General features: G+C 41.0%; 1 protein-coding gene across 7 annotated transcripts in view; it reads left to right on the top strand.

Moving 5' to 3' along the window:
• Ano4 (anoctamin 4) overlaps positions 1 to 15,613 on the top strand; it is a 374,740-nt gene extending 359,127 nt beyond the window's left edge. For 5 of the 7 annotated variants that reach the window (XM_029482964.1, XM_029482962.1, XM_029482963.1 and 2 more), the window contains 4 exons: positions 4,238 to 4,357; positions 10,267 to 10,372; positions 12,652 to 12,847; positions 14,820 to 15,596. In XM_029482964.1, the coding sequence (XP_029338824.1) occupies positions 4,238 to 4,357; positions 10,267 to 10,372; positions 12,652 to 12,843 (418 nt within the window). In that variant the 3' untranslated portion in view covers positions 12,844 to 12,847; positions 14,820 to 15,596. Of the gene's footprint in view, positions 1 to 4,237; positions 4,358 to 10,266; positions 10,373 to 12,651; positions 12,848 to 14,819 lie in introns of those variants that run through there. The other 2 variants (XM_021174227.2, XM_029482965.1) reach the window with 2 other exon arrangements.
• Positions 15,614 to 17,027: the final 1,414 nt, after the last annotated feature.

The following is a 17,027-nucleotide window of genomic DNA, read 5'->3' as shown; positions in this document are numbered from 1 at the left end:
CAAACTTTATATGCCCCAGTACAGGGGAACGCCAGGGCCAAAAAAATGGTAATGGGTGGGTAGGGAAGTGGGGGGGCGGGTATGGGGGACTTTTGGGATAGCATTGGAAATGTAATTGAGGAAAATACGTAATAAAAAATATTAAAAATTAAAAAAAAATGAACAGAGAACAAATCTGTAGAGTTGATAGTGAATCAAAGCTTTAGAATTCTAGCAGCCTACCAGTCTTAAAGCAGTGTTCATGGTGATTAGAATTTATCTACTATGCCTTGGTTTTCTTTTATTGGACACTCTGTTCATCTCTGGGCATTTTCTTTGTGAATTTCCTCTTTATGAGCTATCTGCAACGTTCCAGATTATACCTCTTGTCTCTAATCCATTGGTCATTCTTCTTGTTATCATGTGTGTCTATGTGTCTCTCTATTGGTATGTGGTGTGTGTGTGTGTGTGTGTGTGTGTGTGTGTGTGTGTATGTGTGAAGGTGTGTGGTATGTGTGTAGCTGTGTATGGTTATGTGTAGTGTGTGCCTGTATGGATGTGTGGTGTGTGGATAGGTATGTAGTGTGGGCATGTGTATGTGTGTGAGGGTGCATGTATGTATGGGTGTGTGTCTGGAGTGTGATGTGTGTATGTGTGTGATGTGTGGGGCTGTACATGTGTGTATGCATGTATGGGTGTGGTGTGTAGGTGTGTGATATGCAGTGTGTGTGCGTGTTATCCTTTGTGAGTCTTATCTCTGTCATAGCAGGCACCCTATTACTTTATAGTGATTTTTTTTCTCCTTCATTTTCATCATCTTCTTTTCCTCTTTCTCTTCTACCTCTGCTGTTTTTCCAACGTAGAACTGCTCTAGAAATAAAGAGTCTTGCAGAGTAGAAGCACCATAAAATCTTAGACAGTTGTAAGCTTTTGCAATGCATTGGGCAGCAAGAGTCAAATCCCACTTGTGATATAAGCCAGCTGTAGAAATGACACGTTTTCCATTTAAATTGAACCTAAGTCAAATGTGCTCTATCCAAGTCTGTCACTGTGTCTTCCCATAGCTCTGTGTCACAACACTCAGCGCCTCCTCCTCTCTGTTGGGTGAGCTTACCTTGGCTCCTCTCCGGAGGATGCCTACACTTATGTACATACTGTCCTTTGGGTCCCATGACCCTTGTCCCTGAGACGACACATTTAGGTCTGCCTAATGCTATTCCTGGCCCTCCTATTGGTGTTGTTCCCAAGCAGATCGCAGACTGCTTAAAAGGAAGGGTCACATCTTTCCTGTCCATTTCATGACCATTAAAACTAAAGCCACTCTCCTATTCTGGATGCTCAGCAGTCAGGTGTTCAAGGCTGCTGGTAGGAAGTCTGTTCTAGCTCGGTCTGCAAAGAAAAGAAATGGCTTAAGGCAACACTTTCTATAATTGCACGCACAAAAATTCTTCTGAGGGTTTCATCTCTCCCCTTTGTGGGTTCTTCTTCTTTGGTGAGGCCACCTCCTTTGGGAGATATCCTTACATCGGGTCCTTAGAAAGGAACTTGAAGAACGTTGAGCAGGCATTATGATTCAGGATCATGCTACGGATACAGAAAGCTCTTGGCCTTGGAATTACCATGTGACATATTCATAAACTCAGATGCCCTTGGTAATTACTAAATCAAAGCTGCTTTTCTACAGAAATGGTGATGTCATAAAGGGTTAGAGCCCTGATCAAGGACTTTGTGCATTCATAGAGTTAATCACAAGCATATCTTACTTAGTGAATAATAGAGAATATATCTGCATAAATCCTATAATCACTTCTGTACTCAACTATTAGCCTGAGACACTTTATCCATCAAACACATTTGCCCTTAAGTACATAAACCCAGTCTTCTTTCCCTGGCATCTCTCAACCTTTGATTTCCATTCCCAGGCTGTTAGTGTCACAATACCTAAAACCTCAAAGACAACGTTTATAGCTGATTCAAAGGCACTCAGCAGCAAGTTTGATCTGCAATCAACAAACCTGAAAGTCAACTTCTGGTTCTGTGCTTCCTTCAAATCCTGGTGACAATGATCACCTGATGTCCCCATCTTGTACATTAAGGAATTAAAAACAATAAGTAACCAATGTTTTCAAAGGAGAATTCTCACTTTTAGAGGCATGAGATGTTTTCAACTTTCCTTGAGCGAAGTCTGTGTCCTGCTGCAAGTCTCCTTACTTGGGAATGATTTCAGAGGCATCTACTTGTCCTTTAGAGAAACGTCCTTCATAATAATAAGAGAACTTTCTTTGTCTGCTACTCTTTGGGGATCGTTCCTCTCATCATTTTTCTCTTATCATCAGGATAGCTTCATCTTCATTCTCTCTCCCTTTCCCTCTCCCTCTCCCTCTCCCTCTCTCTCTCTCAAAATGGTAGTGGGTATGCAGAGCATATCCCAGCAAACCAAGTAAGCATAACATCAGCCTGCCTTTTATGGTCCTCCAACTGTGACAGATGGATAGACATCACTGGCTGCACTGTGGCTAAACCAAAGTATGAAATTCCAATTCTCTACATTTATAGCAGACTCACCTTTCTAATATGGCAATGATGGGCTTCTACCCTTGTAAAAAGAATCAGGGGAACAGTTCAGTATCAGTGGCCCTTCTCCTGTGACGATTGAGATGTTATAGAAAGAAGATGACAATATGCTTGTATACTAGGTCCACATTTAATTCTATGTGTGTGTGAGTAACCAGCCGCTGAAGACATATTTACAACATGGGTTTATGCCTCCATTACATGAATATGCTTAGTAAATTTGTTCACAGATTTATTCTTTTTTACTTCTTTGTGTAAAGGATGAACGATGTTGTTCCTAAGACAGGTAGCGTATTAGAATTTAGATTTTTGTCAATGGACATTTTAAACAAAACCAGAAGACAATGGTTTGAATCTCCATAAAGCTTTGGAGTTGGTTTTTGAGAGAAGAGTACAGGCAGAGCTATGAATATTCCATGTCAGTACTGGGCCTGGCTTTTGCCTGTTCCCAGACCACTGCTCAGCAACTAGGATGACAACTAAATTTTGTGTCAAAGCACCGCTCTCTCACCAAGCTGTTAGTATGTCTGCATGTCCTGATCTAGACAGTTCATCCAGTCATCCTCTAGACCACCATTTCAGGGAGAAGTAGGGAGGACTGGGGAATGTTGCATCCCTGCTGACTATGTGTTTGACCCTCAAGTGTCTGGGCGAATGGTTCTTCAAGCTCAGCTCATCTTTGTAAAGGCTATGATGAGGACAGTAGATAACAAAGGCCATGATGAGGATATCCTGTGCATAATATGAAGAAGCCATATGCTTTGGGAATCGCTTGTGTCATCATTTTAGCTTAAGATTTAGTAGCTTAGGATCACATCAGATGTGATAATGTAGACGCTCTGAGGACCATGTTTTATTCATTCCACAATATGTATTGACCTGAAGAAGGCACAGTGTACATAACACAAGTAACCACCGCTCACGGTTGTCTTACATTTGGCTAAATATAGAACTATATGCTTTGCTACTTGGTGCCATTTAATCCATGAATAATATATGGTGAACTTTCTTTTCACTTAAAGAATTACATTATGGTGGGGCCGGTGAGATGACTCAGAAGGCAAAGGAATTTGCTACACAAAGCCTTGCAACCTGAGTTCAACACCCCTCTCCCCAAATCCATGTAAATATGGACAGAGGGAACTGACTCCAAAAAGATATCCTCTCTCTCCCCCTCCCTTCCTCCCTCCCTCCCCTCATCCCATCAGGAAGATCAAATACAATCTCTGACATGTCATTTTCCTCCCATCAAGTTAACTAGATTCCATGTTTCTGGATTTCGTGAGTGCGTAAAACCGCTAGATCCTAAAATAAAAATGTAAGACATCCACTCCACTCCCACAATCCTGCAGTTCAAGGGAGAAGACATATATATGCAGCCAACAGGAGCACAAACTCAAGGATAATCCTGATCTAAATGCAGTGGTGCTTCAGACAGAAGTGGGTGAGTCATGCTGACTCTGGGTGAGGAAATCTTCTTGGAATAGGTGCTGTTTTGTTTGATCACTAAAGATAAGTCACATTTACACTTCCAAATAAAGGAGAAGGGGTTCCAAGGAAAAAGGAAACACAAGCAGAGGGCATAGCATTGCTGTGGAAAGAGATGCTAATTGAAAAGGTGTTAGTAACACAGAGGTAAAGGGGATGAGTACTATTGTAAGTATACAATCTGCATCTCTTTCAGGTGCATGGTTGGCTATGTGAATGCCAGCTTGTCTGTGTTCCGAATTTCTGACTTTGAAAATCGGTCAGAGCCAGAGTCTGATGGCAGTGAGTTCTCAGGAACCCCTCTGAAGTACTGCAGGTGAGTGTGAACCTCACCAGGCTTTCTGCTAAGTTCACGTGGCTCTAGCATGGGAAGCTTTTGCTGACAGGCCTTCTGGCTGAGTTTTTTTAAAGCAGTGGTTCCCATAATCAAAATATACAGTATAAAAAATATGTTTCCAGTAAATGAAAAAACACCCAGTGTTTGGGCAGAAAATATATTAAAATTTTTGGTTGGGTATATACATGGTTGGTGTGCAAATGAAGTTCTAGCAAACCAAAGGTAAATATAATTTATATTCCCTGCCCAAGAAAAATATGCTTCAGAGAGAATAAAGGTAATTAAAACCTTCATGGAACATGTCAGAACAATATAGATTATGTCTCATTTGGTTAATTTTTTTAATAAAAATTAAATAATACAAAAATCAAGCAGTGTTTCTCAGTCCTAAGGGTATTAAACATCACCTGCGGATGTTTTCATTTGTATTAGTTTTTTATTTGAGAATGTCATCCAGTATAATTTGATCACATTCATCCCCTCCCCTCTTCATCCCCATTTCTCTCCTCACCCGATTTTGTGTCCTTTTTAAAAATTGTTAGCTCATTAAGCCCATGTGCTCTTGGATATGTGGCGTTCCACTGGAGCACGGTGGACCATGTTCCAATAGAGCTACATTCTTAAAGAAAACCGACTGTCCATCCAGCAGACAGCCATTGCCAATAGCTTCTCACTCAAGGTCTGGACTTCATCCTCGCTTTCCCTATCCACGCTAGTATTTTGTCTGGTTTGAGCTTCCGTAGGTCTGTCACAATCACTGTGAATTCATTTGTGCAACTGCCTTGCTCTATCCAGAAAACGTGTTTCCTCAGAGTTACTCACGACCTCTGACCTTCCGAGTCTTTTCACCCCGGTCCACAGTGATCCCTGAGCGTTGGGGGGAGGGGAATAATATAAATGTCCCATTTAAAATGAATTGAGCATTCTACAGTCTCTTATTCTCTGAATCATCTCTAATTGTCAGTCTCTGTGTTTCTTTTATCTGGGCTCAGAAATGCACTAATCTATAGGTATCAGCTTAATACTATCCCCATTTAGTCCCCATGGTAGCAGGTTCTCCCCGAGGGACTATGCCCTATCTAGCCACATGTTCTTGGCCATATAACAGAGCCAGTATGAATTTCAGCTTGCGAAGCAGGCCTTAATTCCAACCAGAAAGTGGCTAGTTACTCCCGTGTCTTTATATCATTATTGTACCAGTGGACATGTCTCACCAGGTCAGATATTACTGTAGCTCAAAGAGTTCACAGCTGGATCAGAGTAATAATCAGTTCACTCTTCCAGCAGTGCACACAGCACCTCTCAGCACTGTTGGGATGAAGTCAGTACCAGCTTGCTGAATCCATGTTCAGTGACTCGAATATTTGGTCCATTAGCAATAGGGCCTTACTGTAAAGTTCCTGGAGGGTAACCGAGAGCGTAGATGGTAGCCTGTAATCTATGGGACCTCACTGGGTATTAGCTCCATAAAGGGTAATTCATGCCTGGAACTGGTATTTTTATTTGTTAATGGTAAGTATTATTTTTCACTTAAAAGCCATTTACTAGACCGAGATATAGGACAGGTGTTGGAGTACTTGTGCATAAATGAAACCCTGGGTTCCATCTCCAGCAACACAAAAACTAGGTAGGGTGACATAGACCTGAATGCCAGCACTCTGAAGGCAGAGGCAGAAGAGTCAGATGTTCAAGTCATCTTTGGTTCACCTTGAGTTCGAGGCCAACCTATCTAACAAAAACAAACAAACAAACAAACAAAGATGGAAAAAAGGCTTACTTCTAAAACCTTTTTGTTATTTAAAAATATAAAAGTTTGGTTTTGGTTTTGAGCCCAAAGATTGTGACCCTTTAATGGCTGAGCCAAGGGAGAAGGATAGTGTGAGGGGGAGAGATGGGGTGGGGGGCAATGATTGGGACGTAAAATGAATGAATAAATAAATAAATGGAAAAATAAAAATAAAGTATAGAACACTTTTCAGCTTTTGCTTCCTGTTTCATAAGTCTAGCTGTGCTACATAATGAAATAAAAGTACCTTTCAAATGACTAACACTAATGGGGTTGATATCTTCATTCATTTAAATTGTGATCATTTTGCTTAATGTTTTTAATTTTTTCTGAAATAGCATTTTCATCTTTCTTTAAGGCCTTCAATTGCAAGAGAAATACATACACATATGTGTAAAATACATATATACATTCCTCATAGAAAAGGCAGTGTTAGAATTCTTTTTCACTGATATGTCATGTGACACACCCAAGTTGGCTCTCAGCCTGAAAACATCTGAACATGTTGTTAAATTTTTAAAACACCTTCTCAAGTAGATCAGTGACCTGGAAGGAAATAGTTTCCTAAAGGCAAAACTAAATGAATGAGGAGCCTAAAATACACAAGAGTCCAATGATCAACTTCTCCCCTAAGAGGAGCTGCTCAACTGGGTAGACTTATGCTTTGTTTCAAAGGCTTCCCATGGTCTGAAGCTGAAACAAAATAGAGAACTGGCAAGCCTATTCTAAACATGCAACATAAAACAACTCTAATATAACCACACTATATAACTATACAGTAGTGAAAATAAAGAAGAGCCAGGCAACATAACAGAAAATAAGAAAGCAAGCTTCAGAAGGCTTGAGAAGACTTTGTGAGTTGGAGAGATAGGCCAGTGGTAAAAATTATATACTACTCTTAGGACCTGGAACCCCGTCTCTAATGTATCTGACGCCCTCTATGGACTTTGTGGGCTCATGAATTCACACATATATATTCACACACTAAATAAAATAATAAAATAAAATAAAATCTTAAAGGTATAATATCCTTACATCAAGCTCAAATGCAAATAAAAGTAAACAGCACAACATCCTCACAAACATACGTATTTGTTACTTTTCCGTTGCCATGATAAAAGATAATTAAAATTTATAAAAGACTTCATTTTGGCTTAAGGTTCCAAAGGGAAAGAATGCCAGGAAGACAAGGTAGCAGGCAACAGGAACACGAAGCTGGCTGATCACATCTTATCCATGTGCAGGAACCAGAGAAAGAAGTTAGGAGGTGGGAAAAGGCTATAAACCATCAAAGCCCACCCCAGTGACACATCTCCTCTAGCAAGGCTCTACCTCCTATAGCTTCCATAACATCTCCAAACAGCCCACCCACTGGAACCAGTTATTCAAATACACAATCCTAGGAGAGACATCTCTCCTTCAAACTGCCACTGCATGTGTCAATGATAAAAATGGAATGCAACAAAAGAAATGCAAGGGATGAGAAAGTGTCAAATAAACAAGTTAACTAAGGAGACTTAAAACAAACCTATATGTTTATTCATAAATTGGGAATTACAGTTAGGGAATTCTATGTGCTTAAGGATCACAATAACATTCCATGTAGATGCAAAAATGAAAAACCAGTCCAGAATCTTTTGAAGGAATAATAATAAAAGAGTTTTACCTTATGCTAAGGCACAATACATAGTGAGTAATTAATATGGAAGTGTCATGGTAGTGGAAATAGAAAAATTACATAAAATTAAGAATTCAAGGATATATTACATAATAACTAAGGTACAATGCACAGGAAATCAAAATATTTAAATGCTGCTTATATTAAATGCAAAGGAGAGAAAGTAGGCATGGCTTTACTTATGAAAGCCCCATGCAGAGAATAAAACAAACAAGATCATTGTCCTGAAATTTTGAATTTCTATAACGTTTCGGGGCATCTGGGAATGTCAGCAAGACATCTTGACACCCCTGCCCCTGTGTTGGCGAGGAGTCTGTGTGCTATTCTTTCACAGTTAAAAAAAAATGGGAATAAATTAACAATAGCTGATGCTAGGAAAACCTATTTCCAGTGAAGTCATTTATGTCTTGAGACGTAAAGGCAGATTTAAGGGTGCATTTATTTCAGCCCAAAGGATATGTTCCACTGAAACCAGTGCAGGGAACAGGCAGCCAGTCACTTGACAACTAAATAATCCCACTTTAAAAGCCGAGCATCAGGGCTGAGGTAGATCTCAGGGCCAGAGCCCAGAGCCCAGTGCTTGTCATAAGGAAGCCCTGGTTTCAATTCCTAGCATCAAAACAAAAATAAGGCAGAAACAGCATCTGAGTGTGACCAGTTTTCCAACTTCAGGCTATACGACAGGTTTTGTAGGGTCCAGGCTAGGTAAAGGCATAACTTAGGGAATTTGCAACAATAATCTGCAAATCTAGAGTAGAAAAGAGAATCCAAAAGACTAAAGCAGACAGGCAGACAGACAGACAGAACCTAAGTTTATTGATATAGATAACTGATGCCCAAGCAAAAATCTGTAAATTTTGTTGTGAATACTGATATGAAAAAAGTTTACAGCGTCAAAGAAGACGAGACTGCAAAAAAAATTTGAAGTCTAGACTGTTTAAAAATATAGTTTTGTCTAATAATCATAAGTACAATAAGGGGTACTTAGTTGTATTTTTCTTCTAGAATATCTACTTGGAATATTTCTGAAATACTAGTGCCTAAAAAATGAGCAGAGGGATAACATGATCCCTGGTTACCGAGTAGCTTGGGAAAAGCAAATAGAGGTTAGGGAAATCTCCACACACTTTCAGTCCTGAAGAAAGTTCTTCCTCCTGGGATTCCATGCATAATTGTTGGACCTACGCTAGGTCAGATGAATGACTACATAGTAGACAGTAGAAATTTCAGTGCTCTGCCTGATCCCTATTACCATTTGGAGGCATCCAACCATTCACTCAATTTCAGCACAAAATATTCATTATCAGGATTCCTCTAGTGATAAAAGCTTCATGGTATATTTTCATACACACCCAAAGACACTAACAATAATAATTACTATGATGATTTCGATAGGGGTAATGGTGACCACTAATAGTATTTCAAGTACTTGATATATTTCAAACATCGTCTTTATAGCAACTTATTTGGGATCATCTTATTTGTAGATCAATACTGATCCTAAGGTTAGAGGTCAGGCTCCACTTTTTACCAAATTTTATAACAAATCATAATTTTTATCAGACAATGGAATTCAGTGCTTCTCTACAGAAGACATGTTTAAACAACCAATACATCCAGATCATTCTAAATGCATGAAAACTTTATGACACTGGGGACACTTTTCAATAGGGACATTAGTGATGGTGATAGCAGCAATGAGTTGTACTTGTGTAGATCAAAGTTTCCAGGATGATGCCTGACTCCACATAGGTGTTCAACAAACACATACGCAGCTCAATGTCAATTCAAATGTTAGAGGCTGGGGGCAAGATAGGAAGGACTCATTAATGGCAGGCAGCAGAAATCCCATGTAAATTGATATACACAAAAGAGAAATTTGTAGTTTAAGGCAGTTGGCAGCATCAAGAAGCCACAGGAAGTTTCTTTTAAAATGAAAGTGCTAAGAGTTGGGTAGAGTCAGCAGAATATTCTCTGTTCCAGTTCGTTTTTTTTTTCCCTCTAGTATGTTGTCTCCCTCCCTCCCTCCCTCCCTCCCTCCCTCTCTCCCTCCCTCCCTGCTACTCCATCTAATTTGTGGTAGCCCCTAGCATTTCCGTGGACTTAGTGGTAATTCACTTAATAACAAGCATCTGGTTCTAACAAGCATCCTGGTGATGAATCTTCAGAATCATTTGAGCTGAGGTTGAGTGAGAGGTAATTCCTACCCAACCACCAGTGGATGATTCCCAGAGAAGAAGAGAGATTATTTTACGAAAAGAAAAAATGCTGGACAAAGTGACAGATGTCTAGCTTAGAGAAAGGTTTTTTTTTCCCCCTTCAACATTTGTTCAACTTGTGTATAAAGACTTCATGGTGAAGTTGGAAGATACTTGAGGACCTGGAGAACCAGGGTAGGGATACAACCTTCTCGTGTGTTTCTAGATATCGAGACTACCGGGACCCTCCTCACTCTTTGGCACCCTACGGCTACACACTGCAGTTCTGGCATGTCCTCGCAGCTCGGCTGGCTTTTATCATTGTGTTTGAGGTGAGTTTTCTCAAACAGTTCCTTTATTTCCTTTGGCATAATGAAGTCACTTGGAGTAACACGTAAAAGGGTGACAGAGACTTCCAGCACCAGGACGGACTTTCTAAAGTAGCATAGCCATATAATGTAGCCTCGCTTTCATCTTTTTCCTTAATTAGAACATTCGAGTTTTCCAGGTATGTTTCAAGGTCTCTTAGTAACCAAGCAGGAATCCTAGGCCCTACATTTAATATTCTAGGGCCATGATTCAGAATCTTTAAGAGATGTGGTTTTCCCATCCCTGCTTCCAGAGGTGCTAAGATATTGTTTGTGATGTCCTTGCTCCAAGATGGTACAGGAGGTTCTCCCAGACGATCTGGAAGACATTGAGCATAATGATCCACCTGTTGCCTCTGTGTGCATCACTGTGGCAGTACCTAAAGAGTCAAAGAGACTTAGGAAATATAGTCTTCCCAGCAATTGCCTGTATTATGTTTTGGTTAAAATGTACCATCTATTTTCTTTGAGGCTTTTAGGAAATTTTGTATCCTATAACTCCTCTTATAAAGTCAACTCCATCTCTTGTCACATATATTGGAGCCAGTTTCGTGAAAACCAGAGATGCCTCTTTTTGTACTAGAAGTGTCTTAAAACTTTGAGACAACTCTAGCATCGCTTTGTCCCATCAATCCAGACAGCCAAGGGGAGATGATATTAAGCTCTTATGCTCTGAAAATAAACTAATTGATGCCTAAGTCCCTATGTTTAGACATCTTTGCAATAACTGTGTGTGCACACATGTATACCATTGCCAATGTGAATGTGTAGCCTCACATTGGTGAGGAGGGGGCAACTTCTTACTGCAGTCAGTTCTTTCCTTCCACCTTCTGGGGGATGGAATTCAGTTTGCCAGGCTTGGTGGTAAGGATCTTTAACTCAGTGAGCCATCTGCAGCCCCTCTTTAAAGAGGAAATGTTTCCCATGTGTGGTAGTGCAGGCCTTTAATTCCAACACTAATGGTGCAGAGACAGGGAGATCTCTGAGTTTTAGGTCAGTCTGGTCAACATAGAGATTTCTGAGCCCAGGAGATCCTGTCTATAAATAAATAAGAAACAGATATGTTTAAACTAGCCTGGTCTTACTTTTTTTTTCAAACTAAATAGGAAAGGGTACTTTCAAGTTGGCTCAATGGGTAAAGAGCTTGCAGGCAAATATGAGAGCTTGCATTTGGATGCTCAGTAGCAATGTAAAAATAAGGAGAGGTGGGACATGCCTGTAATGGCAGCCCAAAGAGACGTGAAGACAGGTGAGTTCCAGGAGCTCACTGACTAATCACTCTGTCCCAAACGGTAAGCTCCAGTCTCAATGAGAGACCTGTCAATCAAATCTAAGATGAAATATTATGGAGAAAGACTCCCAACATGCAGAGAACTGGCAGCTTCTGCATGCATACACACAAGCACATCTGCAAACACATATGTGGACACACACTCATGCACACACATGCATGCACACCATACATTAAAAAAAAAGGTAGCATTAAGCTACTTAGTGGCTTCCCATTTAGAACTTTCCATACCCTTTCTGTATATTATTGTTAACTATCTAAAGCATTAGAAAAATACAGAAAAACCTCTTGACTGGCAGAATTTTGTGCAGACTGTGTGTCACTGAGTTCGTTTTAAATCAATGGAGAATCCTTATCGCTATCCTTCAGCACAGCTTTATAGTGATTAAAGTAGTTTAGAATTATAAAGACTCTTAATCATACTGTCATCTGGTAATTCACCAGTCATCAGAACATAGACAGACCAAAGTGACTGTGACTCTAGAGTTCCAGCCATTCACATTTCAGGTAACAAATATGTGACACCCAAAGAGAGAACCTTTCTTCTCCAAATGACCATTTCCCCAGGCCCTTGGGTGACTCTTACTGGGTTTTGCAAACACTTAGCAATCTACACAGAATCTTCAAACTAATTCTAATTTTTATAGTGTGACTGGTTTGTGCAGGTTAAATGGCCTATGCTCAGGTCGTCTCCTAAGCAATGAAAGCTGCTGAGTCAGGATTTGCTCCTGGGTTTCTGTTTTCCTGGTCTTCTTTGCTTTGAACATCTCTCCTCAGCTGGCCCTCAGCCCCTGTTCCTCCTCCCTAGATGGTGTCAACAAACCAAGTTCAGTTCTCACCTACCCTTTGTCCTTTCAGTGCATGCCTCCTCCAGCCTCTTCCCACTCCCCCCACATCCCAGGTCCCAACCCCTCCTTCTGATTCTGCTGTGTTTTTCTGTTGTGTTTTTTAGCACCTCGTGTTTTGTATAAAGCACCTCATTTCCTATCTGATACCAGACCTCCCGAAAGATCTAAGGGACCGGATGAGGAGAGAGAAGTACTTGATCCAGGAGATGATGTATGAGGCTGAGCTGGAGCGCCTCCAGAAAGAACGGAAGGAGAGGAAGAAGAACGGAAAAGCACATCACAATGAGTGGCCATGACAAGGTAGGTGACCATTGTGCCCAAGGGGAAGCCACATCCAGGTCAGGTGCAGAGCAGATGCTTCAAACACCCAGAAACAGAGTGTAGAGAGTTTGCTAACAAGGGTCAAAATAAGTTACTTAGATGCTTCCAAAACCAGCTAATCACTGCAACTAAATCCTTCCTCCCACGTGGCCTGGCTACCTTCTCCTTCCCTGCCAGATTCTGGCCTGGAGACAGGGTCTTTATATGTTTGCCTAGGTAAGCTACACCTTCCTCTTCTTTCTGCTCTAGCCAGGTTGTTCTCCTTCTATCCCCAGTACAAGTGTCCCCTTCCTCTTGGTCAGAGTCTGCATCTCCCCTCCCCAATAGCCAACATCCCTCTATCACACACTCATGTCTTTCCAGCTGGCTTTTTGTATCACACCACACCTTCTGAGGTTTTCTAGACCCCTCAGTCCATTCAGACTTAACACCTCTGGTCCCTACCATCAGCAATGTGCTAAGAGATAAATACCAATTTATATTGTTCCATCAGTGGTCCTCAACAGCTTTCAGGCTTTCTCAACACAGTAGTAAGCTCACTAGGGAAAGCTGTATGGATTAAAATTCTAATTCTTCCAACTAGTTAGTGTGAGGCCTGTGGAACCTAATAAGGGTACATTCAATTAATAAACGTCAGATAAAGTGAAGCCTTATACGTTTCATGAAAACTCAACAAAGCCACCACACATCCTGGCCAATAGGAAAAGCTCTGAATCTTCCTAGTCAGTTACCAGTTATATGATGTCAGACCTGTCACCTAGCTTCTCTGGGCCTTCATTTCCTCTATAATGTGTTACTTATAGTCCATGAGACTAATATTATGGCAGGAGGGGAGTCCTTTGGCCTTTCGTGTTCCTTAACATTCTCTTCATTATTTGAGCAAAAACTTTGAGGCTTTTTTTTTTTCAAATTCTACCTCCAAAGGAAAAATGAGATACAGAGAAAAGGAACTCCCTGTTGACTAACTGTAACAGTATCTACAGAGATACATCAGCCGGACAGGTTATTATGACTTTAACAGGAGGCTGGATGTGGGGGAAATAAGATAGAACTAAATCCTGCAGGAATCAACCCCTGAACTCTCACCCCAGACTTAGGTTCCATAACAAACGAAATAATTCTGCCATTTCCAATGACTGCTCTCTGGCTGTGCCTGGGGGTAAATTACAAACTTGTTGGTCTACCTGTTGAGCAGAGCTGATAAGCAGCTCAAATGAGGAAATGCCCGTGTGGCATTTACCAAGCACTAACACACTGTAGAATGCTCTCCAGCCTGTGTCTTACTGTTAAGCACCATGGTGTAGCCAGCTAGATTCCATATCTGCCTTTCACATTCTTTCTGCATATGGTCTGGCACATGGACTTGGTTTCTATGTGCAGGAAAGTAAAGAGGCAGGGGTAGGGGGTAATGCACGGGGTGGGGTGGGAGAGACATTCTGGTTTTCACTTTCTGGGAGTCTAGTGTGCGTTCTACCTCCTAGCCCCTGACTGGTTCTAATCACCTACCTCACTGAGTCTTCTATGGAGAAGAATGACTGAGTGTATCCAATAGCTTTGGGTGTGGAGGGCAAAGGACATCACCATGGAGAATTGCCCCTGAAAATTCCAGTGGCCATAAACCAAGGCACAGGTGCTTGTCCTTGTCCTTAGAGACTGGGCTGCAAGGCAAGTGACTCATCTTGGAGTTTTCTGCCTACCTCTCATTTATATTGGAAAGCATGTTTTTTGTCTGCCTCTATTCCCACAAGAACCCCCAGGATTCATACTATTTTAGATTGTTTCTCTGACTCATATGTCATAAAGCAGACATAATGTTTTACCTTCCTTTACCTCTTTTGGGGTTCCTAGTTCTTTGAATGCCTTTGACATACGGTAAGTTCTCGAGCTATGGTGCACTGCGGTGTAGAGGTGGTCTAAGTGTGTATGATCCTGGTGTCTTTTATCTTTCCAGGTGACAGCTGATTTTCGGGCGAAAGACCTGAATTTTGTTTACTTCTGGCAGTGCAAAAAAGCACATTCAAGTGAATGACCAGCAGCGCACGCGCAGTGCATGCTGCGGACACCGCCGCGCAGCCGCAGACAGGGCGGCAGCGAGGAGATGGCCGACTGAGGTGGAGTCCCGCTGTTGTGAAATCACGCTGCAGTCCAGCACACAATTGCTATCTATCCATAGACCATTCTTGACCGAGCAAGCATGCACGTTATGGGCAGTTACATTCTCAAGTTTTTAAAACCAAGGGGAGACTTGTATACTGGGCCTGTTTTTTTAGCCTGTTTGCTACCTTTTTTGCATTCTATCCCATGTGAATTTTACAGACACTGGGCTTAAAAAGGGTATTTGGACACCTGGAAACATTCCTAGAATGTCCTATTCTACATCACCAAATGACACAGAGAAGACCCTGTTTACAACTTTTTCTTTCTTTTTAAGTTCAGATCTTTCTGAAGAGATTATTCTATATGACATATCTATAGCTATGTGGATGGCCATAGATGTATTTCTGTGTGTACATATGTATAGACATGTATTCCTACATATGTACATACAAATGCAGAGGTATATTAAGTACATAAGAATTCCTTACTTGTAAATAGCCAAAAAAAAATAAAAAAATAAAAAACAGTACTGACATGAATGATGAATTTTCACATTTAAAGAGTCACCAACATGAAGCCATGTTTAATTGCTTGTATAATGTGACACAATAGAGTTTAAAATAAATTTATGCACATGGAATATTTTCAGCTGGCTCTTCTGAACTTCTGTTGTATTTTTCTCCTGGAATAAAAGGGTTAACACGGTGTGATTTCTAATGTAAGCTTCCTCACTCCTACTACATCATCACTGGCAAATTCTCTCTCCCTAAGGGTGCTGTTCCTCCCTTACATTTAGCTTCCATAGTGTCTTCTCAGGGCACAGAGCAAATTGCTTAAAAAATCAATAGGAAGAGTTTGAAAATACTACTGGCACCATACGCAGGGGGAACAGGAAATTTAATCATTGATACTTAAAATGTTTTTATGTCCCTGTGTGTTAAAATAGCATACTAATTCTGAAGAAACACAACCTGCCTGAGGAGTTGGTGGGGCAGGAAATATGGTTTAATTATTACTCTACTTCCAGAGATGCAGAATCTTTCCAATTCATTTTCCTTGCATGTACTGGAGGTGTTCACCATTTTATATCATCATATGACTAGCATGAAATGATTACTATGGTCAAGTTTATATGCTCATATTCTGTGTTTCTGTAACAACAACAGCAACAAAAAAAAACAACCAACCAAACAAACAAACAAAAATAACCTGAAGGCTGGACACTCTATAAAGAAGAGAGTTTTAGTTAGATTACAGTTTTTAAAGATTGAAATTTCAAGCTTGGGTGGCGGGTTTGGCCACTGTTGGGGAAGCCACCATTCGTGACAGGATGGTAGAACAGCAAAAAGGGAAGCAGCTGTGTGCAGAAAGACAGACAACCTGGCAAGAGAAGATGTCACAGAAATTCAGGAGTTTGGCTCATTTATTTCTGGTAACAGTCCGGTATCACAGATCCCTAAGTCCACAAAAATTCCATTCATCTTTATCATTGACCTAATAATACTTCACTAGTTCCCAGGCATCATGGTATCAAAACTAGCACAAGACACAGGCTTTCAGTGTGCAAACATTTGGGTGACACACTGATACTACAGCCACCACTTTCCATAGCTGCTTCTGAGTGTGTGTTCATCTGTGTTGTCAACTTAGAGGTAAAAGTGCCCTCCATCATCACGTCCAGCAAAGGGTAGACCTAGACTCTCCTGGGCTGAGTTAGAAACAGGTGGTCATTGGGGACTTTGGATAGATGAGAATTTCAGCCATTTCTTAGACTATCTGGAGCTCTCTCTGATCAGACAGTCGGGGTAGTGAAATATTAATCCTCGCAGACCCCTGTAGGACCTGTGCATGCTGCAGACCCCTGTAGGATCTGCGCATGCTGTTTCAGTCTCCGTGAGTTCACATGAGCTTTGCTCAGTTGGTTTAGAGAACCTTAATCTCCTGGTGTTCTCTGTGCCCTCTGCTTCCCCAATTCTTTCTGCCTTCCCTTCCACAGAGTTCTCTGGTCCCCAAGGAGAGAGATTTGATGGAGACATCATGCTTAGAGCTGTGTATTCCAAGG

The sequence above is a fragment of the Mus caroli genome, chromosome 10 (assembly GCF_900094665.2).
Source record: "Mus caroli chromosome 10, CAROLI_EIJ_v1.1, whole genome shotgun sequence".
Taxonomy (NCBI): Eukaryota; Metazoa; Chordata; class Mammalia; order Rodentia; family Muridae; genus Mus; species Mus caroli.
Note: the sequence above shows the minus strand (reverse complement) of the source record. Positions and strands in the feature narration are given on the sequence as shown.